General features: G+C 43.4%; 1 protein-coding gene across 7 annotated transcripts in view; it reads left to right on the top strand.

The window, feature by feature from the left end:
• chd6 (chromodomain helicase DNA binding protein 6) overlaps positions 1-27,118 on the top strand; it is a 266,964-nt gene that overhangs the window by 131,974 nt on the left and 107,872 nt on the right. For all 7 annotated transcript variants that reach the window (XM_043710968.2, XM_043710967.2, XM_087994672.1 and 4 more), the window contains 3 exons: positions 2,080-2,135; positions 18,463-18,580; positions 26,097-26,183. In XM_043710968.2, the coding sequence (XP_043566903.2) occupies positions 2,080-2,135; positions 18,463-18,580; positions 26,097-26,183 (261 nt within the window). The remainder of the gene's footprint in view (positions 1-2,079; positions 2,136-18,462; positions 18,581-26,096; positions 26,184-27,118) is intronic.

The following is a 27,118-nucleotide window of genomic DNA, read 5'->3' as shown; positions in this document are numbered from 1 at the left end:
CCCTTTATAATTTTACATACCTCAATCATGTCACCTTTTGATGATCTTCGTACTAAAACAAAACAACCTGAGCTTATTCAGCCTTTTGTCATAGCTAAATTGCTCCATCCCAGGCAAGAGCTTGAGGAATCTCCTCTGCGCCACCTCCAGTGCAATCACATCCTTCTTGTAGTGCGGAGACCAGAATTGCACACAGTAACCCAAGTTCTGTACAACTCCAACATCACCTCCTTGCTCTTACAATTGTACTGTAATTGAGAAAGGCAAGTGACTCTGATAATTTCGTAACCACCATGTTAACTGGTCCTGATGCCTGCAGGGATGCTTGGACAAGCACTCCAAGATTCCTCTGTTCTGAATTTCCTAGTCTCCTACTATTTGACAAGTACTCCAACATCTTGTTACTTCTTCAAAAGTGCATCCCTTGCACTTTTCAGGATTAAATTCCATCTAGAAGAAAGTGAGGACTGCAAATGCTGGAGATCAGTGTTGAAATGTTTGGTGCTGGAAAAGCACAGCAGGTCAGGCAGCATCTGAGGAGCAGGAGAGTCGATGTTTCGAGCACAAGCTCTTCATCAGGAATGAGGGGTGTGGCCCAAGTGGGCTGCGAGATAAATGAGAGGGGAGTGGGGCTTGGGGGAAGGTAGCTGGGAATACGATAGGTAAATGGAGGTGGGGGTGATGGTGTTAGGTCGGAAAGGAGGGTGGAACGGTTAGGTGGGTAGGACAGTTCAAGAGGGCAGTGCCAAGTTGGAAGGTTGGCTCTAGGATAAGATGGCGGAGGGGAAATGAACAAACTGGTGAAATCTGCATTAATCCAGTGTGGTTGGAGGGTCCCAAGGTGGAAGATAAGGTATTCTTCCTCCAGGCTTCAGGTAGCTAGAGATTGGCAGTGGAGGAGGTCCAGGACTTTCACGTTCTTGGCGGAGTGGGAGGGAGAGTTAGTGTTCGGCCATAAGGCGGTGGGGTTGCTTAGTGTATGCGTCCCAGCGATGTTCTCTGAAATGATCCGCAAGTTGGCGCCTTGTCTCCCCAGTGTAAAGGAGACCACATCGGGAGCAATGGACACAGTAGATAAATTGTGTGGAGGTACAGGTCAATTTTTTGCAAGGTTTGTAGCTCAGGTTGAGGTTTAGGGTGTAGGTTTGCTCGCTGAGCTGTAGGTTTGATATCCAGACGTTTCATTACCTGGCTAGGTAACATCATCAGTGGCGACCTCCAAGTGAAGCAAAGCTGTTGTCTCCTGCTTTCTATTTATATGTTTGTCCTGGATGGGGTTCCTGGGGTTTGTGGTGATGTCATTTCCTGTTAGTTTTCTGAGGAGTTGATAGATGGTAATTCTTTCTGTTTTTTGCAATTTTGGAAAATGTATTCATGGAATGTTTGTCACTGCCTGTTATTTATTGTTTATCCCGAAATTATCCTCAAGATGAGTGCCTCGCTTAGCCATTTCAGAGGACAGTACAGAGTCACCCATATTGCTGTGGGTTTGGAGTCAATGTAGGCCAGACCAAGTAAGGGTGGCAGGTGGGAGGATGCCAGCTAAGGTTAGCAGACAGTAGTGAAACCAGATGGGATTTTATGACAATCAACAGCAGTTATGCGGTCCCATTGGACTGTTTTATTTTCAATCCAAATTTTTGCTGAACTTGCAGTCTGTTATCTGCTATGATGGGATTCAAACCCATGTCTCAGAATCTTAGTCTCGCGCTCTGGATTGCTGTTCAAGTGACACTACACTGTGCCGTCGCCTCCCCATTAGTGATGTGGTGAAGGATGAAATGATGTGGGGAAAATCTTCCTTAATATTGCAGTAGTTCATTTCTCCTAGCAGCTGTTGAAAACAACTAAATCTGTGAGGTTTAATAGAAAATTGGAAAAGATAATTTGGGAAATAAAATGCTTTTGGGGACCAGGAAATGGATTTGAGTCTGGAACTTTCTGGAGTCCCAATGGGTCGTGTGGATGCTGCCTCTGCTGAAATGTCAGGTTTTATGAAAAGATGATTTGAGTCCTGTGGGAGAACAATTAAACAAGTCGTTTCAGCATCATTAACTTTAATTTTTATGTATTTCACAGACTCCTGGTGGGAAGCCACAAGAAGTTGAAGAATTCTATGTCAAATACAGAAATTAGTAAGTATTAATTGGAAGGAGGAAACAGGATGCTTTTCACTCCAGTTCTGTCACACTGACACATGTTCACTGTTTAGTGCAGCAGGTTTGTCTTGGACATTTTGACCATAGTCCCCTGTCAATCCAGGTCGATGTCACACTGCCTACACAGAGTTTTGTAGAGTCCCACAGTAGATATGGTGAATGTAAGGTAGATGTTATCAAAAGTTTCATGCCATAAGTGAAGGAATAAGTCAGGTCACTGTTCAGCTGAACATGAAAATTGAGCTAAGGGGATGGTCGGAATCACACATGGGACAGATGAGATCATTGTGGGACAGAAGGACCTTCCATCAATGGAGCATAGTCTGTGGTGGGACTATTGAATCTTGCAGCACAGAAAATAAAAAAAAAATACTTAAAGCACTCACTGGAGAATGAAATGGGCAGTCCTTATGGGAAAGCTGTAGGGAAATACAGTCATTAGACAGTTCTTTTAACGAGCTGGTGCAGATACAATGGGTTGAATGGCATCTTCTTGATCCTGATCATGTTATAATCTTTGAAGAAACGTTGTACTTAATTTTATTTCTGTTCTGTGTTTACCATCCTCTAATGATGACTTTCTTCTCGGTATATATCATCACTTTGCTGACTCAAAATGCTGGACCTTCCTCCCTAACAGCACTGAGAGTGTAACATTCCCCAAGACTTAACAGTTCAAGAAGGTGGCTCTCCACCACATTCTCAATATCAATTAGGGTGGCGCAATAAATGCTGGCCCAGCCAGCGATGTCCACATCCTAACAATAAATAAGACATTGGTATAAAAGCTACAATGGGCTTTGCTTCCACTGATATTTCTTGTTTCTTTGCATGAAAATCTTTATTCTAACCTTTGATCTTGCTCTTTTTGTTGATTGTAAATTTATACCTTCCGATTACAGATTCAGGGACCAAAACACAAATCCCTTTCGATCTCGTTGAAATCTCCATTGGATCTACTAATACCTTTGTTCATTAGATCCCAGATTAGACTCTTTGAGTCATTACAAAAGAGCAGGTGTAGACGGCTGGTCTTTCAAGCCTCTTTTGACATTTAATACAATAATGGCTGATTTTCAGCTTAATTGGAGTTTCCTGTTTGCTCTCAAAATGCCTTGGTTCCATGAGACTGAAACATCTGCCAGTCTGAAGCTTTAAATGCACTAAATGATATTTTGACTGTGGCCTTCTATAGAGATAACTCTGAAGACTTGTAATACTTTGATGATTTTTTCCTTCATCTCAGTCCTAAATGATCAGCCCTTATCCTAAGATCCTGACCCCATGCTGTTGATTCCCAGCAAGGAAAAGCAACCTGTTGGTGACAATCCTGTCATGTCCAGTCAGAATACTGTAAATTTCAGTGGGACAACTTTTGATTCTCCTCAAATCCAGAGATTGTGTACTCAATTTACTTAGCCTGATATCTTTGTACAACCCTCCCATACCAGTGAATCTTTTGTTGTACCACCTCCAATGCACATTGGTATGTTTCTTTAAATATAGTGATCAAAGTGTACTCAGTGTGGCCTCACCAAAGCCCTGCACAATTGTAATCAGAATTCCTTACTCTTTTTGTACTCTAGTCCCTTTGCAATAAAGGTCAGCATTGCTATTCGCCTCATCAAAAGTTTGCAGTACCTGCATACAACTGCATTTTAACTTTGTTTCTCTGAGTATAGTCAAATCTGTGGCAACACCAACATTTACAAATTTAATGCATCTCAAAAAAAAATCTGCAATACTATTAGAGCCGTAGAGTCACAGATATACAGCACAGAAACAGTTCCTTTGGTCCAACTAGTCCATGCCAACCAGATATCCCAATCTAATCTAATCCCATTGACCAGGACTTGGCCCATATCCCTCTAAACCCTTACTATTCATATACCCATCCAGATGCCTTTTAAATGTTGCAATGGTGCCTACCACTTCCTCTGGCAGCTCGTTCCATACATGTACCATCCTTTGCATGAAAAAAGTTGCCTCTTAGGTCTCTTTTATAGCTTTCCCCTCTCACCTAAACCTATGCCCTCTAGTAAGACTTTGTCCATTTATCCTATCCATGCCCCTCATGATTTTATAAACCACTATAAGGTCACCCCTCAGCCTTCGACGATCCAGAGAAAACAGCCCCAGCCTGTTCAGCCTCTCCCTACAGCTCAAATCCTCCAACCCTGGCAACATCCTTGTAAATCTTTTCTGAACCCTTTCAAATTTCACAACATCCTTCCGATAGGAAGGAGACCAGAATTGCAGCAATATTTCAAAAATGGCCTATCCAATGTCCTGTACAGCTGTAACATGACCTCCCAACTCCTGTACTCAATACTCTGACCAATAAAGGAAAGCATACCAAATGCCTTCTTCACTATCCTATCTACCTGCGACTCCACTTTCAAGGAGCTATCAACCTGCACTGTAAGGTCTCTTTGTTCAGCAACACTCCCTACCATTAAGTGTAGAAGTCCTGCTAAGATTTGCTTTCCCAAAATGCAGCACCTCGCATTTATCTAAATTAAACTTCATCTGCCACTTATCAGACCATTGGCCCATCTGATCAAAATCCTGTTGTAATCTGGGGTACCCTTCTTTACTGCACCTCCAATTTTGGTGTCATTTGCAAACTTACTAATTATACCTCTTATGCTCCCATTCAAATCATTCATATAAATGACGATAAGTAGTGGACTCAGCACTGATTCTTGTGACACTCCACTGGTCACAGGTCTCCAGTCTGAAAAACAACCCTCCATCACCACCCTCTGTCTTATCTCTTTGAGCCAGTTCTATATCCAAATGGCTAGTTCTCCCTGTATTCCGTGAGATCTAACCTTGCTAACCAGTCTCTCGTGGGGAACCTTGTTGAATGCCTCACTGAAGTTCATATAGATCAAGTTCACCGCTCTGCCCTCATCAATCCTCTTTGTTACTTTTTTTAAAAAACTCAGTCAAATTTGTGAAACATGATTTCCCACGCACAAAGCCATGTTGATTATCCCTGATCAGTCCTTTCCTTTCCAAATATGTGAGGAGAAAGTGAGGTCTGCAGATGCTGGAGATCAGAGCTGAAAATGTGTTGCTGGAAAAGCGCAGCAGGTCAGGCAGCATCCAGGGAACAGGAGAATCGACGTTTCAGGCATAAGCTTTCCAAATATGTGTACATCCTCTCCCTAAGGATTCCCTCCAACAACTTGCCCAACACTGACGTCAGGCTCACTGTCTCTAGTTCCTTGGCTTGTCCTTACCACCCTTGTTAAACAGTGGCACCATGTTAGCCAACCTCCAGTCTTCTGGCACCTCACCTATGACTATTGATGATACAAATATCTCAGCAAGCGGTGAGATCACTTCCAGCAATCACTTCGCTAACTTCCCACAGAGTTCTAGGGTACACCTGATCAGATCCTGTGGATCTATCCACCTTTATGCTTTTCAAGACATCCAGTACTTCCTCCTCTGTAATATGGACATTTTTCAAGGCGTCACCATCTATTTCCCTACAGTCTATATCTTCCACGTCCTTTTCCACAGTAAACACAGTGATGCAAAATACCCGTTTAGTATCTCCCCATTTTCTGCGGTTCCACACAAAGGCCGCCTTGCTGATCTTTCTATTCTCTCCCTAGTTACCCTTTTGTCCTTAAGGTATTTGTAAAAACCCTTTGGATTCTCCTTAATTCTATTTGCCAAAGCTATGTCATGCCCCTTTTTGCCCTGATTTCCCTCTTAAGTATACTCCTACTTCCTTTGCACTCTTCTAAGGATTCACTCGATCTATCCTGTCTATACCTTGCATATGCTTCCTTCTTTTTCTTAACCAAACACTCAATTTCTCTCGTCATCCAGCATTCCCTACACCTACCAGCCTTTTCTTTCACCCTAACAGGAATATACTTTCTCTGGATTCTCGTTATTTCATTTCTGAAGGCTTCCCATTTTCCAGCCATCCCTTTACCTGCGAACCTCTGCCCCCAATCAGCGTTTGAAGGTTCTTGCATAATACCATCAAGTTAGCCTTCCTCCAATTTAAACTTTAACTGTTAGGTCTATCCTTTTCCATCACTATTTTAAAACTAATAGAAATATGGTTGCTGGCCCCAAAGTGCTATCCCCCCCACCGACACTCCAGTCACCTGCCCTGCCTTATTTCCCAAGAGTAGGTCAAGTTTTGCACCTTCTCTAGTAGGTACGTCCACATACTGAATCAGAAAATTGTCTTGTACACACTTAACAAATTTCTCTTCATCTAAACTCTTAACACTATGGCAGTCCCAGTCTATTTTTGGAAAGTTAAAATCCCCTACCATAACTACCCTATTATTCTTACAGATAGCTGAGAGCCCCTTACAAATTTGATTCTCAATTTCCCTCTGGCTATTAGGGGGTCTATAATACAATCCCAATAAGGTGATCATCCTTTTTGTATTTCTCAGTTCCACCCAAATAACTTCCCTGGATGTATTTCCGGGAATATCCTCCCTCAGTACAGCTGTAATGCTATCCCTTATCAAAAATGCCACTTCCCCTCCTCTCTTGCCTCCCTTTCTGTCCTTCCTGTAGCATTTGTATCCTGGAACATTAAGCTAGCAGTCCTGTCCATGCCTGAGCCATGATTCTGTAATTGCTATGATATCCCAGTCCCATGTTCCTAACCATGCCCTGAGTTCATCTGCCTTCCCTGTTAGGCCCCTTGCATTGAAGTAAGTGCAATTTAATTTATGAGACTTACCTTGTTCTCTGCTTTGTTCCTGCCTGCCCTGACTGTTTAACTCGCTTGTAGTCTCAATTCTACCAGTGTCAGATTGATCTCTTTCCTTAGTATCTCCCTGGGGTCAGCAGCCCTCCAACCCTGCAACTAATTTAAATCCTCCTGAGCAGCTCTAGCAAATCTCCCTGCCGGGTGCATTCAGACCTTCTGCAGGTCACTTCTATTCCAGAATAAATTCCAATGATCCAAAAATGTGAATCCTTCTCCCATACACCAACTCCTCAGCCATGTAGTCATCTGCTCTATCCTCCTATTCCTACCCTCACCAGCTCATAGCACCCTCACTAGCTCATAGCACCGGGAGTAATCCAGATATTACTACCATCGAGGACCTCCTTTTTAAATTCCTGCCTTACTCTTTATATTCTCCCTCAGAATCTCATCCTTTTCCCTTCATATGTCGTTGGTATCAATGTGTACAATGACCTTCTGCTCGTCCCTCTCCCCTTTGAGAACATTCTGCACCCCCTCTGGGGAATCCTTGATCTTGGCACCAGAGAGGCAGTACACCATTCTAATTTTTCGGTATTGACTGCAGAAACATCTGTCTGTGCCTCTGTCTAAAGAGTCCCCTAACACAATTTATCACTTGGAACCCAACATATCCCTGAATAACCTCATGTTTCTCAAGCTTAAATTGCATGCGCTACCTTGCCCACTTACTTACCTTCTTTGTAGCTTTTATGTCCTCCTCACAGCTTATATTCCTACCTAGCCATATATGACCAGCAAACATGAGCGCATTAGGTGGATTGGCAGTGCCAAATTGCTCATAATGCCCAGGGATGTGTCGATTAGGTGGATTAATTGTGGGAAATGTAGGGTTACAGGGGTAGGGGAGGTGGGTCTGGGTGGGATGCTCTTTGGAGGGTCACTGTGGACTCGATGGGCTGAATAGCCTGCTTCCAGTGATTCTACATATAAGTGTTTTTGTACTTGTTTAAGAGTATGGGTATCAGTGTTAAGGTTGGTATTTATTGCTCATCCCTAACTGCACTGGAGAAGGCAGTGGTAAACTGCTGCCTTAAACCACTACAGTTCTTGGGTGGAAGAATACCCAGTGCTGTTAGAAAGGGAGAGCCAGGATTTTAATCAGTGACAGTGAAGGAGCAGCGATAGAGTTTTAAGTCAGGATGCTGAGAGACCTGGAGAAGAACTTGCAGGTGGAGGTGTTCCATGTATCTGCTGGCTTGATGGTAGAGGTCAGGGGTTTGGAAGGAACTGTCAGAAAGCCCTTGTGAGTTACTGTGGTGTATCTTACGGACGGTATACGTTGCTGCCATTGTATATTGGTGGTGAAAGATGTGGATATTCAAGATGGTGTATGCAGTGCCAATAAAGTGGGCTGCTTCCTTCTCGATAAAGCAAAACTGAAGTGTTGGAGACAATAGGGAGTATTCCATCCTATTTTTGATTTAGAATCATAGAATACCTATAGTGCAGGTAGAGGCCATTTTGCACCAACCCTTTGAGGACCATCCCATCCAGACCCACACCCTCACCCTATATCCATAATCCCACATTACCATGGCTAACCCACCGAGCCTGCACAACCCTGGACACTATGGAGCAATTTAGCCTGGCCAATCCACCCTAACCTACACATCTGTGGACTATTGAAGGAAACTGGAGCACCTGGTAGAAACTCACGCAAACACTGGGAGAATGTTCAAATTCCACACAGTCACTCAAGGTTGCAGTTGATCCCAGGGCCCTGGCACTGAGGCAGCAGTGTTAACCACTGAGCCACTTTGTACCTTATAATGGACAGGTGTTGTGGAGACTGGAAGTGAATTCATTGCAGAATTTGACAGATTTGACCCATTTCTAACCACAGTATTCCTGATGGAGGGCCTTTGCCATTCCTGATGGAGGGCCTTTACCATTCCTGCTCCTCGGATGCTGCCAGACCTGTGTTTTTCCAGCACCACACTCTCAACTCAAATCTCCAGTATTTGCAGTCCTCATTTTTTCTTACAATATTTATATAGTTGGTCTAGTTCAGCTTCTGGGGCAAGTCTTCTGTACTATTGCTGGAATGCTTTCTGGCCCTTTAGCCTTTATATTAGCCATCGAATTCACCCATTTCTTAATCCCGTGGAGATTAAGAAATTATTAAATTTGCTGAAGACCCGTATCTTTGATAATGGCGACCTCCAGAAGGAACCAAGATCTCTCGTCTGCTCCACATTTCAAGCTGAAGATTGTTGCATGAGATTGCAAATTGTAGCTGAGTACAATTCTGTTGCTGCAAATGGCCCACAGTGCCTCATGGACATCTAGTTTGGAGTTGCTAGATCTGTTCAAAGTCTGTCCAATTTAGAGAGGTGGCCATCCCAGGTAACATGATGGGATAACTTCTCCAGAATTGCTGCAATTCCTACCTGTTATTGATGCACCTGAGGCAGCTAGATTGGTGAGGGTGAGATCAAGAAGATCTTTTCCACCTGTTGGTCTCTCTCACCACCTATCAGATCTGTTCTTGCAGCTATGTCCTTCAGGGCAAGAACATGTGAAACGTGTGTACACATTTTTTCAGTTTACAAAGAACAGGGCCCTGCATATTAACTGTGCAGCCTCTAGTATAGAGTGTAATTCAACTTAACAACTATCCACTGGCTCATTTATCAGGGCATTGTCTTCACCAGAGTCAACCTGCCTGATTTAAAATTTAACCAAAACTTGCCAAGCCTTTGGCTTGATCTTTGTCGTCATTGTCTCCAGGAATAGCGCCAGAAGACTGGAGGATAGCAAATTTTGTTCCCGTGTTCAAGAAGGGGAGTAGAGACAACCCTGGAAATTATAGACCTCTGAGTCTTGCTTTGGTTGTGGGTGAAGTGTTGGAAAAGGTTATAAGAGATAGGATTTATAATCATCTGGAAAGGAATAAGTTGATTATGGATAGTCAACAGTTTTCCTCCGCTACATCGATGACTGTATCGGCGCCGCCTCGTGCTCCCACGAGGAGGTTGAACAGTTCATCCACTTCACCAACACCTTCCACCCCGACCTCAAATTATTCTGGACAGTCTCAGATTCCTCCCTCCCCTTCCTCGACCTTTCTATTTCTATCTCAGGCGACTGAATCAACACAGACATCTACTACAAACCGACCGACTCCCACAGCTACCTGGACTACACCTCTTCCCACCCTGCCCCCTGTAAAAACGCCATCTCATTCTCCCAATTCCTTCGACTCCGCCGCATCTGCTCCCAGGAGGACCAGTTCCAAAAACGTAAAACCCAGATGGCCTCCTTCTTCAAGGACCGCAATTTCCCCCCCGACGTGGTCGACGATGCCCTCCACCGCATCTCTTCCACTTCCCGCTCCTCCGCCCTTGAGCCCCGCCCCTCCAACCGCCACCAGGACAGAACCCCACTGGTCCTCACCTACCACCCCACCAATCTCCATGTACAGCGCATCATCCGCCGTCATTTCCGCTACCTCCAAACGGACCCCACCACCAAGGATATATTTCCCTCCCCTCCCCTATCAGCATTCCGTAAAGACCACTCCCTCCATGACTCCCTCGTCAGATCTACACCCCCCACCAACCCAACCTCCACTCCCGGCACCTTCCCCTGCAACCACAGGAGGTGCAAGACTTGCCCCCACACCTCCCCCCTCGCCTCTCTCCAAGGCCCCAAAGGAAACTTCCATATCCGCCACAGATTCACCTGCACCTCCACACACATCATCTATTGCATCCTCTGCACCCGATGTGGCCTCCTCTATATTGGGGAGACAGGCCGCCTACTTGCGGAGCGTTTCAGAGAACACCTCTGGGACACCCGGACCAATCAACCCAACCACCCTATGGCTCAACACTTCAACTCCCCCTCCCACTCCTCCATCGCCAGACCACAACAAAACGACGGTTGGAGGAAGAGCGCCTCATCTTCCGCCTAGGAACCCTCCAACCACAAGGGATGAACTCTGATTTCACCAGTTTCCTCATTTCCCCTCCCCCGACCTTGTCTCAGTCAAATCCATCGAATTCAGCACCGCCTTCCTAACCTGCAATCTTCTTCCTGACCTCTCCGCCCCCACCCCAGTCTGACCTATCACCCTCACCTTGACCTCTTTCCACCTATCGCATTTCCGACGCCCCTCCCCCAAGTCCCTCCTCCCTGCCTTTTATCTTAGCCTGCTGGACAAACTTTCCTCATTCCTGAAGAAGGGCTTATGCCCGAAACGTCGATTCTCCTGTTCCCTGGATGCTGCCTGACCTGCTGCGCTTTTCCAGCAACACATTTTCAGCTCAAGAATGTAAGATAGCTTTACAGGGAATAAAGAATAAAATTAAATAACATTAAATCAGAAAATAATCACTTAGACTGCATTGAGGACAGAATGACATCTGTCCGAAAGCAATGTGGTCCAAGTTTGACAAGGCCATTGAGGATGTAGAGCACATTCATTAATATCATTGCAGGACAACAGGTTTTAAGTTGTGATGTGATGAGCCATCCCATGCATCACTTCACCATTCATCACTGATTCACAATGGGATCAACAAGCACCATTTACAAGGTGCACTGCAACAATTCACAAGACCCCTTTAACTTCACCTTCCAAACCAGTGATCCTTACCTTATAGAGGGACAAGGGGATACATCAGAATACCACATCCCTCCAATTCACACACCATCCTGACTTAGAACCATATCATTGTTCTTTCATTATCACTGGGTCAAAAATCCTGAAACAACTTCTGAACAAACAGCGAGTGCTCCTCCAAGGCATGAAATGCAATGTTTCAAGGTGGCAGCTCACCACCACCACCTACAAGGGCAATTAGAGATGAGCAATAAATGCTGGCCTCACAAATGATACCCACATCCCATCAACAAATAAACAGTTCCATTTGTTAAGACAACTCGGAACCAATTTTTTGTAGATGTATTGTGCAATGAAGCTGGGTTAGTTCGATATTAGGTAAATGCTTTGTATCTGCCTTCTCTAAATATGAGAAATTATATACCTAAAATCAAAGATAACCAAGGGACTGAAGAATGAGGAAACTAAAGTGGATAATAAAGTATTGGACAAATAGAAGGGGCTAAAATCAGAAATTATCAGACCTGACAGCCTGCCTCCTAGAGTTCTAGAAGAGACAGTTGGAGGTGGATGCACTAGTTACATTTTTTTTAATGCCCTAAATTCTGGAATAGATTAGAAGTGAGCCAACCTAACATCATTATTCAAGAAAGGAAAGAGAGAAAAATAAAACAGGACCACAGGCTAGTTAGCCTGACAGTCATTGTCAGGAGAATGCTGGAATCTAATATGAAGGAAGATTTAATGGAATTTTGTCATGTAAAAATTCATACTGTTATGACATGGAGTAAACCCCTCTGCTAATTTAAACCCGACAGACAGAAGCTCACCTCGAGCCATAATCTGTTAAATTTCGAGAGGCAAAGAAGTATCCTAGATTTCACTATTTAAAGTAAAAATTAACAATTTTATTCTTTAAGTCCAACAGAGAAAATTAAAACAACAACTATTTACAACTCCTTTCTATTAAACCTACCTTTTATCTCCCAGTCTACAATACTGATCTGATAAAAAAAAATTAAGATTTCTTTTTGTAAAAATCACGTTTCAAAACCAGTCAGCTTTGTCGATTTTCCTCTGTAGATTTTCTTGGGTCGTCTCTTCTTTGGTCTTCTGCTACACAACTTTTCTCACGGACAGGTAGAACACAGAACATTACAGCGCAATACAGGCCCTTTGGCTCTCGATGTGCCAACCTGAGAAACCAATCTGAAGACAATCTAACCAACAACATTCCATTCTCATCCATTTGCCTATCCAATGACCATTTAAATGCCCTTAAAGTTGACGAGTCTAATAAAGTTTCAGGCAGTGGATTCTATGCCCCTCCTACTCTCTGAGTAAAGAAACTACCTCTGACATCTGTCCTATATCTATCACCCCTCAGTTTAAAGCTTTTCCCCCACGTGCTAGCCATCTGAGGAAAAAGGCTCTCACTAACCACCCTATCTAAACTTCAGATTATCTTATATGTCTCAATTACGTCACCTCTCAACCTTGTTCTCACTAACGAAAACAGCCTCCTAAGCATTTCCGAAGACCTTCCCTCCATACCAGACAAAATCCGAATAAATTTCCTCTGAACCCTTTCCAAAGACTCCACATCCGTCCTATAATGCGGTGACCAGAACTGCATGTAACTCCAAGTGCGGCTGCACCAGTGTTTTGTACAGCTGCAGCATGATCTCATGGCTCCAAAACTCAGTACCCCAACCAAAAAAAGCTAACACATTGTATGCCTTCTTAACAACCCTACCAACCTGGGTGGCAACTTTCAGGTATCTATGTACATGGACACAGAGATCTCTCTGCTCATCGACACTACCAAGAATCTTACCATTAGCCCAGCACTCTGCATTCATGTTACTCCTTCTAAAGTGAATCACCTCATCCTTTTCCGCATTAAACTCCATTTGCTACCTCTCAGCCCAAATCTGCAGCTTATCTAGGTCTCTCAGTAACCTGCAACATCCTTCATCACTATTCACAATTCCACTGACCTTAGTGTCATCCATAAATTTACTAACCCATCCTTGTACACCCTCAACCAGATCGTTTATAAAAATGACAAACACTGGACCCAAAACAGATCCTTGCAGTATTCCACTAGTAACTGAACTCCAGGATGAATATTTCCCATCAACCACCACCCTCTGTCTTCTTTCAGTTAGATAATTTCTGATCCAAACTGTTAAATCACCCTCAATCCCATGCTGCTGTATTTTCTGCAATAGTCTTACTGAAATCCATGTACACCACATCAACTGCTTTACCCTCATCCACCTGCCCGGTCACCTTCTCAAAGAACTCAATAAGGTTTGTGAGGCTACCATACATCAGGAGCATTTCCGAACTGACAGCCAGACTACTGCGACCACTAGGACTTATAACAGCACACAAACCAACAGCCAGTCTCAGACAACAACTCACCAGGACGAAGGACCCAATACCCAGCATGAGCAAAACCAATGTAGTGTACAAAATCCCATGCAAGGACTGCACAAAACGCTACATAGGACAAACAGGAAGACAGCTAATGATCCGTATCCATGAACACCAACTAGCCACGAAACGACACGACCAGCTATCCTTAGAAGCCACACACGCAGATGACAAGCAACATTAATTCGACTGGGACAAGCCAAACAGAGGACAGCCAGGGAATTCCTCGAGGCATGGCATCATCCACAGATTCAATCAATAAGCACATCAACCTGGAGCCAATATACCGACCACTGCAGCGGACAGCTGGAACTGACAACCGAAAGCGGCAGATTCAAACCACTACATTTAGACGGGACGAAACGTCTGCAACACAAATTCCCAGCTCAGCGAACGGTAGATAAGGTAGTTTAAAAAAAAAACCTTTGGCATGCTTGCCTTCGTTCAAAAGATGTGTGTGAGGCAAGTTTTTCTCACAAAGGGAGGTGAGTGCCTGGAATGTGTTGCCATAAGAGGTGGTGGAAGCAGATACAATAGCAGCATTGAAGAAGCTCCTGGACGAATACATGAATAGGAAAGGATTGGAGGGATGCGGGATCCTGTAAGTGAAGACAGGTTTAGCATGGAAGGGCAGAATGTGGCGGCACAGACGGAGAGGGCCAAATGGCCTATTCCTGTGCTGTATTGTTCTTGTTGTTTTTTCTAGTTCTTCACTCTGACTGTCTTCATTAAACCCATGTTCTTAATGAAATCCCTCTCTTCATTTTGGTCTCTGGATGATTATCCATTATAAATACTAGGTAGACTGGCTTACCAGCTGATTCATTTCACAGGGTCTTTTCAAATGATGTCTTTTGCTTTGTAATATCACCAAGGCCTAGTGATTTGCATAGGTTTTTCCACTCAGACAACTCAGGACTACTGAAGGACAGAAACGCATTTCATTGATTCACCAAGATCTGCATAGGTTGCTAACGGATTTTTAAAAAAATCACTTTGTGTTCTTGATTAATAGCTTCAAGGTATAAATGCTGAAATGAGATTTTTCCCTGGAAGGCAGTTACATTTGTACAATTTTTGGGAGTGAGTTAGTTGATTGCATTGCACCATTGGTAAGTGCTTATGCTGTAGAAACAGAGTCAGTATCCATGTTGTGACATGCTGTTACAACTCCCTCAGAATGGTTTGGGCAAACCTTTACTGTATGAGAACATGAGGGAGTTGTATTCACTGTTAGCCTTGACCTAGTGATAGAGCTATAGGGAGGATATTATTAAGTTTCAGAGTTCAGAAAAGATTTACTTGGATGTTGCCGGGACTGGAGGGTTTGAGTTATAAAAATATGCTGAGATTTTTTTCACTGGAGTGTAGGAAGTTGAGGGGTGACCTTATAGAGGTTTATAATATCAAGAGGGGCATAGATAAAGTGAATAGCCAAGATTTGCAGGTGCCAGTGTTGGATTACTTGGGTGGACAATGTTAAAAATCATACAACACCAAGTTATAGTCCAACAGGTTTATTTGGAAGCACAAGCTTTCGGAGCGCTGCTCCATCATCAGGTGGTTTCGTTTCCCTCAGGTGAGGGAATTCAAAACTAGGGGGCATGTTTTTAAGGTGAGGGGACAAAAAAGAACAAGAGGCGCAATTTTTTTTAAACACGAGAGCAGTTAGTGTGTGGAATGAACTGCCAGACAGAGTGATGGATTGAGATACAGCTACAACATCTAAAAGACATTTTGATATGTGAATGGCTAGGAAGGATTTGGAGTGATATGGGCCAAATGCAGGCAAGTGGGACCAGTTTAGTTTGGGATCTTGGTCAGTATGGACTAGTTGGATCAAAGGGTTTATTTCCCTGTGAAAGACCCTGTGAAATGAATCAGCTAGTAAGCCAGTCAACCTAGTATTTGTAATGGATAATCATCCAGAGACCAAAATTTAGAAAGGGATCTCATTAAGGACATGGATTAAATGAAGACAGGCAGGAGGGAGGAAGTGTTGGCTATTGTAAAAGGCATTATGGTGAACAAGGCCCCAGACCTGATAGGATCTATCCCAGGTCACTGAGGGACGAGAGAGAGGAAATAGCTGGGGCTTTAACAGATATCTTTGCAGCATCCTTGAACACAGGAGAGGTCCCGGAGGACTGGAGAATTGCTAATGTTGTCCACTTGTTTAAGAAGGGTAGCAGGGATAATCCAGATGATTATAGACCGGTGAGCCTGATGTCAGTCGTAGGGACATAATCAACTAGGAGAAAGTGAGGACTGCAGATGCTGGAGATCAGAGTTGAAGAGTGTGGTGCTGGAAAAGCACAGCTGGTCAGGCAGCATCCGAGGAGCAGGAGAATCGATGTTTTGCACATAAGCCCTTCAGCAGGAATTCCTGATGAAAGGTTTATGCCTAAAACGTCAATTCTCCTGCTTTTCCTGCGTCACATTCTTTGTCAGTGGGAGGGAAGCTGATGGAGAAGATACTGAGGCATAGGATCTATTCCCATTTGGAAGAAAATGGGTTTATCAGTAATGCGCAACATGGTATTGTGCAAGGAAGTTCATGTCTTACCAACTTAATAGAATTCTTTGAGGAAGTGACAAAGTTGATTGATGAGGGAAGGCTGTAGATGTCATATGTACATGGACTTCAGTAAGGTGCTTGATAAGGTTTCCCGGTAGGCTGATGGAGAAAGTGAAGTTGCGTGGGGTCCACGGTGTACTATCTAGATCAATAGAGAACTGGCTGGGCAACAGGAGACAGAGTAGTAGTGGAAGGGTGTTTCTCAAAATGGAGAGCTGTGACCAGTGGTATTCCACAGGGATCCGTGCTGGAACCACTGCTGTTTGTGATATACATAAATGATCTGGAGGAAGGTATAGGTAGTCTGCTTAGCAAGTTTACAGATGACACTAAGAATGGTGGAGTAGCAGACAGTGAAGGGGATTGTCAGAGAATACAGATATAGATATAGAATATTGATAGATTGGCGAGTTGGGCAAAGAAATGGCAGATGGATTTCAGTTCACGCAAATGCGAGGTGATGTATTTTGGAAGATCCAATTCAAGAGCAAACTATTCGGTAAATGGAAAAGCCCTGGGGAAAACTGATGTATAGAGAGTCTGGGTGTTCAGGTCCATTGCACCCTGAAGGTGGCAATGCAGGTCAGTAGAGTGGTCAAGAAGGCATACGGCATGCTTTCCTTCATCGGACGGGGTATTGAGTACAAGAGTTGGCAGGTCATGTTACAGTTGTATGAGACTTTGGTTCGGCCGCATTTGCAATACTGTGTACAGTTCTGATTGCAACATTACCAAAAGGATGTGGATACTTTGGAGACAGTGCAGAGGAGGTTCACCAGGATGTTGCTTGGTCTGAAGGGCACTCGCTATGAAGAGAGGTTAAGTAGATTAAGCTTATTTTCATTAGAAAGTTGAGGGGGACCTGATTGAGTCTCCAAAGTCATGAGAGGTATAGACAGGGTGGATAGCGAGAATCTTTTTCCCAGAGTGGGCAACTCCATTATTTGGGGTCATGAGTTCAAGGTGAGAGGGCATAAGTTTAAGGGCGATTTGCGTGGAAGTTCTTTATTAGATTAAATTCCCTACAGTATGGAAACAGGCCCTTCGGCCCAACAAGTCACACCGACCCTCCTAAGAGTAACCCACCCAGAACCATTCCCCTACCCTGTATTTACCCCTAACTAATGCACCTAACCTCCACATCCCTGAACACTATGAACAATTTACCATGGCCAATTCACCTGACCTGCACATCTTTGGATTGTCGGAGGAAACTGGAGCATCCGGAGGAAATCCACACAGACACAGGGAGAATGTGCAAACTCCACACAGACAGTCACACGAGGCTGGAATCAAACCTGCGTCCCTGGCGCTGTGAGGCAGCAGAGCTAACCACTGAGTCACCATGCCACCCTTATGCAGAGGGTGGTAGGTGACTGGAATGTGTTGCCAGCGGAGGTAGTAGAGATGGGCACGATAGTGTCATTTAAGATGTGTCTAGACAGATACATGAATGGGCAGGGAGCAGAGAGATACAGATCCTTAGAAAATAAGTGACAGGGTTAGATAGAGGATATGGATCAGCGCAGGCCTGGAGGGCCAAAAGGCCTACTCCTGTGCTGTATTGTTCTTTGTTCCATGTTGTATGGCTGAGTCAAAAGGCCATGGGTCCGAGCCCTCACTTTCTCCAGTACTCCATTGCAGTACTGACGACGTTAGAGATGCAGCCTTCTTGACGTGATATTAAACAGTGTTCCCATTTGCAGCTTTGAGGAGACCAGTAAAAGCAGGAGAGTTTTACTGGTACTTATCCCTAAACCAACATTATTAAAACAATTATCTGCCAAGCTTTGCTGTTTGTGGGATGTTGGCAATGTAGTTCCTACTTACCCTAATGTGTACTCTTCATTGGCTTTAGGAAACATTAGAATATCCTCAGGGTTTGACTATATGAAGATAAGTTGCTTCATTAGTCAGCATACAGTAATTACGATCTTCCTTTACATTACAGCTCTTACCTGCACTGCAAATGGGCCACGGTGGAGGAGCTGGAGAAAGACAAAAGGATTCACCAGAAAATCAAACGTTTCAGGACCAAACGGGCCCAGATGAAAAATCTTTTTGTTGAGGTAAAGGGGTGGCAGAAGATTAGTTTTTTTTAACAAGACTATATGCTCAGAGTACATTCAGATTATAGAATTACATCAATTTCCTTCATTCTGGAATGGATCTTTATTTGTTAGTAAAGGCTGTTAGCTGTATTTTTCAAGCAGAGGACCATCATTCATCTGCTCCCGTAACCATGTTTGATTGGTGATTTGAATATAATTCACATTCATAGATAAAGAGGATAATTCAGCTGATGGATAATCACATTGATCACATACTTTCGCAGAAACCTTTGCGATCACAAGGCTGCTGACACTGCGTTCAAATTGCTGAAGAGAATGGCTTTTGACATGGGTTTTTCATGAGACATAAGACATAGGAGCAGAATTAGGCCATTCAGTCCATCGTGTCTGCTCTGCCTTTCCATCACGACTGATATGTTTCTCCATCCCGTTCTCCTGCTTTCTCCCTGTGACCCTTGATCCCCTTACTAATTGAAAATTTCCCGAAACAAAAAACTACAAGAATCACAGATGCTGAAATCTGAAACAAAAACCAATATGGCTGAAAAACTCAGCAGGTTTGGCAGCATCTGTGGAGAGAAAACAGAATTAATGTTTTGGCTCTGGTGACCCTTCTTCAGAACTGATGAAATAGAATTAGGTTTGTTGTCACGTGGACTCAAGTTATAAAAGAACAGGAGTACAGTGAAAAATGTACAATGTCAGCAGCAAACAGTGGCATCTTAGGTACAGAGTACGTAGGTATAAATATTAGCTACAAAAATAGAGAAAATAAAAAAAGAAAAAGGTTACTCTACTTTAAGCTATACTTAGTATAGGTTAGGAAACTAAGAAATAAAGCTAAAAAGGAAGACCTATTAGGGCTACCAAGTGGCCTGACCGGGTTCCCAGCTGTATTTCTGTCTGCCCCCCTCCCCATTCGTGGCCTGCTATCTCTCTCTCTCTGCCCCTTCCCCACCCCCCCCCCCCCCCTCTCCACTCGGGGCCTGCTGTCTCTCCCCCCCTCTCCCCACTTGGGGCCTTCTGTGGGAGAAAAAAAGAGAAAAGAACTGGATGAGCTCTGGCTGGAATGTCCTTTGCCGCCACCATTTTGGAAATCCTTGCCAGCTTGGAAAAGATTGGTATTTAAGCAGTGCCCACTATCCATGTAATGTATAACATGAATAGTTGTGGTTCCAACACTGAGCCCTGCAGAATTTCACTAGTCACCAGCTGCCATCCTGTAAAATACCCCTTTATACCTATTCTCTGCCTGTTGCCAGTCAGCCAATCCCTATCCATGCCAGTACCTTGCCTCTTAACACTATAGGCTTTTAACAGCATGTAACACACTTTATTAAAGGCCTTCTGGAAATTCACATAGATCACATCCACTGACACTACTTTGTCTAAATTGCCTTCTACCACCTCAAATAATTCTAACAGATTTGTCAGGCATAACTTCCCCTTGACGAAGCTGTGGTGACTCAGCCCTATATTACTGTGCACTTCCAAGTACTCCACAATCTTATCTTTAATAATGGACTCTGATAACATACCAACAACCAAGGCCAGGCTAACTGTTGTACAGTTTCCTGTCTTCTGCCTCCCTCCCTTTTAAACAAGGGTATTACATGAGCCACTTTCCAGACCTCTAGTATCTTCCCTGAATCCAGTGATTTGTGAAAGATCAGCACCAATGCCTCCACAATCTCCTTGACTACCTCCTTCAGAACTCTGGGGTATAATCTACCCATTCTGGGTGATTTATCTGCCTTCAAACCTTTCAACTTGTTCAACACCTTGTCCTCAGTGAAGGCCACTACACTCATCTCTGTCCCCTGACTCTCTTGAAGTTCTGGTTTGTTGCTGGTATAAAGGACCTATTCAGTTTTTCACTCTTTTTGCCCTGTGGTAATTTGTTGGTGGCCCAGGTAGTAATCCAGAGATTACCTTTTTGGTTCTGCTTTTTAATTTAGTCCCTAACTGCTCATGTTCCCTCAGCAGAACCTCTTTCTAGGTATATCATTGGCATCTACATGGACCATGACAAATGGATCTTTCCTGTCCCACTCTAAGTTTCTCTGCATCTTAGATGAGATATTCTGATCCTGGGTACCAGGCAGGCCACACAGACTTCGGAACTCTAGAACCTGGCTTCAGAACGATCTCTTCTCCTGACTTTACTATCCTGATTACAACTACAGTTACCTTTTCTCTCCTCTCATGACTGACTCCCTGTACCATGGTGCCATGGTCAGTTTGCTCATCCTCCCTAAGCCCCCACACTCATCCACACAGGGAGCAAGAACCTGAAACCTATTAGATAAGCTCAAGGAGTGAGGCTTCCTCAGCACTATCTCCAGCTCCCTCTGCCTGCTTTGTCACGCTCTCCTGTCCCTGATGACTGACCAAATTTGAGGTAGTTCATGGTAGTGACTGACCCCTGAAACGCAGCGTCCAGGTAACACTTGCCCTCCCTGATGTGTTTGTGTTTGAAGCTCAGACTCCGAGCTCACCAACTCTGAGCTGGAGTTCCTCTTGCTACAGAGGTGGTCACTCTGAACCACAATGGGGTCCACAAGCTCACAGATCGTGTGTTTGCATCGCCTTGCCCAACATCTCTGTTTTAATGACCTAGTTCTTAATTTGATTTTTAAAAAATTCCTGCTGCTGTTGTGGGTTGTAGCCTGCAAATAGTTCCCCTGTTTACTTTAATCTGAAGTAAGCTATAATAGCCAAATTAGCAGCTATAACCAAACTATGAACTTACAGTTTACCTTGATGTCACTCTCTTGTGCTGGGTCCCTTATCCTGGATTTCAATTTATTCTGTTTAAAAAAAACATACCAACTGTGAGCCAAGAAAAGCAGAAAGCACCTCGTTCCTCTTTGCACTGTCTTCCCACACTGCCTCCAAATTCCCCAGTGATTACCCACTCTGGCTGTATCTCATTCTGGATGGGATTTCTTCTTCTTGACTGTGTGGGGCTTATTGATTTTGAATATTGCTCCAACATTTCCTGTGGCCCTCTTCCCTCATTGTCTGGGTTTTCATACTTATTGGCTTCTGTTTGTATCAAGGCAGTTCAGACCAATTTATTATGTTTCTTCCCAAATACACTCATGGTCAGAAGTGCATCCCATAGGTTAGTGATCTGAGAACTCCTTGATGTTTGTTTGAAATCTTTGTGTTGGAAGGTGTGTTTATTAACAAAAGAAGCCAGGACGTTCTCTTCACCTATCTCAATGTTTCAATAATAGAGCTGTGAACCTTGGAATCACCTTGGGGTGTAATTGTTGATGCACATTTTGGGGCAACTGGGAACTTGAAGGGTCATTGTCAGATTAGGGGCATCAAACATTTTTCGCTAGATTTAATTTTTTTCTTCATTTATGGGGCCAGTAATACTTGGATCATGTTAAAAATTACACAACACCGGGTAATAGTCCAACAGGTTTATTTGGAAGCACTCGCTTTCGGTGCGCGGCTCCTCCTTCAGGTGGTTGTGGAGTAGAACCATAAAACATTGGATTTATAGCATAAGATTACAGTGTCATGCAGAAGGCAATGGAGGCCAAGTCTCTGGATACTTTCAAGAAAGAGATAGATAGAGCTCTTAAAGATAGTGGAATCAAGGGTTATGGGGATAATACAATAAGCTTCAATCTGCAATTTGAGAGGGAGAGGGTACAGTCGGAAGTGACAGTACTTCTGTTGAATAAAGGGAACTATGGAGCTATGAAAGAGGAGCTGGCCAAAGTTCAATGGTGCAATACCTTAGCAGGGATGACCGTGGAGGAACAATGGCAGATATTTCTGTGTATAATGCAGAAGTTGCAGGATCAGTTCATTCCTAAAAGGAAGAAAGATCCCAGGAGGAGGCATGGGCGGCCGAGGCTGACGAGGGAAGTAAAGAAACATATAAAGTTAAAAGAGAAAAAGTATAACATAGCAAAGATAAGTGGGAAAACTGAGGACTGGGAAGCTTTTAAAGAGCAACAGAGGATTACTAAGAAGGAAATACGCAGAAGAAAAATGAGGTACGAAGGTAAACTGGCCAAGAATATTAAGGAGGATAGTAAAAGCTTTTTTAGGTATGTGCAAGGCAAAAAAATGGTTAGGACAAAAATTGGGCCCTTGAAGACAGAAACAGGGGAATATATTACTAGGAACAAAGAAATGGCAGAAGAATTAAATGGGTACTTCAGATCTGTGTTCACTGGGGAAGACACAAGCAATCTCCCTGAGGTAACAGTGGCTGAAGGACCTGAACTTAAGGGAATTTATATTTGCCAGGATTTGGTGTTGGAGAGACTGTTAGGTCTGAAGGTTGATAAGTCTCCGGGGCCTGATGGTCTGCATCCCAGGGTACTGAAGGAGGTGGCTCGAGAAATCGTGGATGCGTTGGTGATTATTTTCCAGAGTTCAATAGATTCTGGGTCGGTTCCTGAGGATTGCAGGGTGGCTAATGTTATATACTTTTTAAGAAAGGTGGGCGAGAGAAAGCAGGAAATTATAGACCAGTTAGTCAGACCTCAGTGGTGGGAAAGATGCTGGAGTCTATTATAAAGGATGAAATTACTGCACACCTGGATAGTAGTAACAGGATAGGACAGAGTCAGCATGGATTTATGAAGGGGAAATCATGCTTGACTAATCTTCTTGAATTTTTTGAGGAAGTAACTATGAAGTTGGATGAGGGAAATCCAGTAGATGTAGTGTACCTGGACTTTCAGAAAGCTTTTGATAAAGTCCCACACAGGAGGTTAGTGAGTAAAATTAGGGCGCATGGTATTGGGGGCAAAGTACTAGATTGGATTGAAAATTGGTTGGCTAATAGGAAACAAAGGGTAGTGATAAACGGCTCCATTTCGGAATGGCAGGCAGTGACCAGTGGGGTACACCAGGGATCCATGCTGGGACTGCAGCTTTTTACAATATATGTTAATGATATAGAAGATGGTATCAGCAATAACATTAGCAAATTTGTTGATGATACAAAGCTGGGTGGCAGGGTGAAATGTGATGAGGATGTTAGGAGATTACAGGGTGACCTGGACAAGTTAGGTGAGTGGGCAGATGCATGGCAGATGCAGTTTAATGTGGATAAATGTATGGTTATCCACTTTGGTAGCAAGAAGAGGAAGGCAGACTACTACCTCAATGGAATCAATTTATGTAAAGGGGCAGTACAGAGAGATCTGGGTGTTCTTGTACATAAGTCAATGAAGGCAAGCATGCAGGTACAGCAGGTAGTGAAGAAGGCTAATAGCATGCTGGCCTTCATAACAAGAGGAATTGAGTATAGAAGCAAAGAGGTGCTTCTGCAGCTGTACAGGGCCCTGGTGAGACCACACCTGGAGTACTGTGTGCAGTTCTGGTCTCCAAATTTGAGAAAAGACATTCTGGCTATTGAGGGAGTGCAGCGTAGGTTCACGAGGTCAATTCCTGGAATGGCGGGATTACCTTACACTGAAAGACTGAAGCGACTGGGCTTGTATACCCTTGAGTTTCGAAGATTGAGAGGGGATCTGATTGAGACGTATAAGATTATGAAAGGATTGGACACTCTGGCAGTAGGAAACATATTTCCACTGATGGGTGAGTGCCGAACCAGAGGACACAGCTTAAAAATATGGGGTAGACCATTTAGGACAGAGATGAGGAGAAACTTCTTCACCCAGAGAGTGGTGGCTGTGTGGAATGCTCTGCCCCTGAGGGCAGTGGATGCCCACTCTCTGGATTCATTTAAGAAAGATTTGGATAGAGCTCTCAAAGATAGTGGAATCAAGGGTTATGGAGATAAGGCAGGAACAGGATTCTGATTAGGAATGATCAGCCATGATTATGTTGAATGGCGGTGCAGGCTCGAAGGGCTGAATGGCCTACTCCTGCATCTATTGTCTGTTGTCTATAAGACAGGAACAGGATACTGATTGTGGATGATCAGCCATGATCATAATGAATGGTTGGTGCTGGATCAAAGGGCCGAATGGCCTACCCCTGCACCTATTGCCTATTGTCTATCTTCACTTTTAATTGTGAAGACTTTAAAAAAATTATTTGACAGTCTTCAATTGTGGTCAATTAAATTTTAAAAATTTGTTTTGAAAATAAACTAGTTCTCCATTCATTAGTGCATATTGTTTTAAAGATTACAAGCTTACTGCGTCACGGTAGTGGGCGGCACAGTGGCACAGTGGTTAGCACTGTTGCCTCACAGCGCCTGAGACCCGGGTTCAATTCCCGCCTCAGGCGACTGACTGTGTGGAGTTTGCACGTTCTCCCCGTGTCAGCGTGGGTTTCCACCTGGTGCTCCGGTTTCCTCCCACAGTCCAAAGATGTGCAGGTCAGGTAAATTGGCCATGCTAAATTGCCCGTAGTGTTATGTAATGGGTAAATGTAGGGGTATGGGTGGGTTGCGCTTCGACGGGGCGGTGTGGACTTGTTGGGCTGAAGGGCCTGTTTCCACACTGTAAGCAATCTAATCTAATCAATTAATTGGAACAGAAGCATAAGCACAAAATAATCTCCCACAGAACATTGCATGTGTGTTAATAGATGATGCTGAGATTCCTGGCTGGTTCTGCAGTCCCGCCTGCATTCTGGAATATTCTGCTCAAATTCCACTTATGACAAACATTACACACCTTGAAATTCCTCCCCTAAATTTTCCCTCTCTACCTCCTACATCTTTGATTGTTCTCTCTATCCTTTTTATTGTCCGTTCTGATAACCACATGGTGTGCATGCAGACTGGTGGAGCACTACAAAGAAATTATTTCAAACTATCAGCTTAATCACAATTCATAAACATGTGAGGAAATTTCATAGCATCAAGAGTCTCACTCATCTCTAAACAGAAAAATTGTTTCAATGGATTTAATCATTCATTCATTCATTTCAGAGGAGAGCAGGTTTTGTTGTCGGGCATCAGCATAGTGCGGTCTGCCTTGGTTACCCCTCCCTCACTCCAGGGGCTGGGCAGTTACATTATGCCCTTCCAAGAAGGGGTGGTTGTTGTGGGGTTTTCCCCTGCTTCAAAAGCAGAGCAAGCTCAGTGCCTTCAAGAGTGAGAAATGGCGAACTGGAAAGAAATGAAGATTGAAGATACTATTGGGAGCTGCTTTTCTGCAATAACTTTCTCTTTATATTTGTTCAAAATTATTGCTCGCCTTCACAGCTCATTCAACTATTCAAAAGCAACAGTTGAAGCAATGTGAACCTACTTCAGGTGAATTTGTAAGTGAGGACAAATTAATGCCAAATCCTGAAATGTTGAATCTTTATTCTATAAAGTAAACTAATAAACAACTACAACTACATGACCTGAATTTTTAACAAATTGTATATTACAGGGCTACACCGATTATCCAAACGACACGGGCGGGGATATTTTGTTCGGATAATCAAAAGTGACTAATCAGTTTCCCTGGATAGTGTAGTGGAGATGATGACCCATTAACAGTGACTGGACTAAATTCATATTCCAACAAAATCTTCTCAACATATCTGTTGTGTTTTCTCCTAGCCGGATGAGGAACCATTTAATCCAGACTATGTTGAAGTAGACAGGATCCTGGATGTGGCACATACAGTAGATGCTGAAACTTCAGAGGTTAGTAATGGCATTATCTTGGCTCCCTTTCCTGCTGCTTCAAACGTAATCGAATTGAGTATTCAAAATGGTAGGTAGAGGGGAAATTATTTCCTCTGGTGGAGGAAACAAGGGACAACAAAGGACTTGTATCATGATATCTCCTTATGTGACTCAGTATTAAGTCTTGTTTGATATCGCTCCTGTGAAGTGACTTGAGATGCTTTACTTCTCTAAAGCTGCTATGCAAATGCAAGTTGTGTCAGCTGTAGGGTCTTTAAGAAAATGAAAAGCAAGAAAAACAGGACAGCCCACATTCTGGTTCAGTTCTGCTTCTCATGAAGGGAAATGGCATACCTCTTTGACAGCTGTTAAAAGCAGTATCTTAATTACTACAAACCATGCAGTAAATTCAGAGCTTCATTTTGTATCACAACTGTCATCACTTTTATGTTTTCAATGAGGATATATACATTCAGAGAATTTAGAATATTTTTAATACTGTATCTTACATAGAATGTCTCTATTGTAAACTTCAATGAAATATATTCTATTTGCCTTGAGAAAGTAATTGCTGTGTCCAAGTTCACAAAATGTATCAGTGAATCAACAACCATCCATTTATAATGAAATTACTACCCACTGCCTGAAATCAACTACAGTGATGGAAAGTTCTTTCCTCACATGAAGTGACTTACTCTTGGTTCCTGCTCTGACTCAACCTCATAGACCCATCACGGAACGGAGTCCATTCAGCCATTATGCTCATGCCATCATTTTAAAGAGGTTTCCAGTTCCATTCTCCTGCTCTTTTCCTATCACGTATTTCTCCAGTTTCCTCTTGAATGTTATGTTGGGGCTGTTTCCACCACCGTTTTTGACCACGCATTCCAGATCACAACAATTCACTGTGTTTAAAACCAAAATTGTTTTCTACATGTCAAATCTGATTCTGT

The sequence above is a fragment of the Chiloscyllium plagiosum genome, unplaced genomic scaffold, assembly GCF_037043375.1.
Source record: "Chiloscyllium plagiosum isolate Xiang-an unplaced genomic scaffold, Cpla_swu_hap1 HiC_scaffold_15, whole genome shotgun sequence".
NCBI lineage: Eukaryota > Metazoa > Chordata > Chondrichthyes > Orectolobiformes > Hemiscylliidae > Chiloscyllium > Chiloscyllium plagiosum.
The sequence above is the reverse complement of the archived record's forward strand: the minus strand, read 5'-3'. Positions and strand labels throughout refer to the sequence as shown.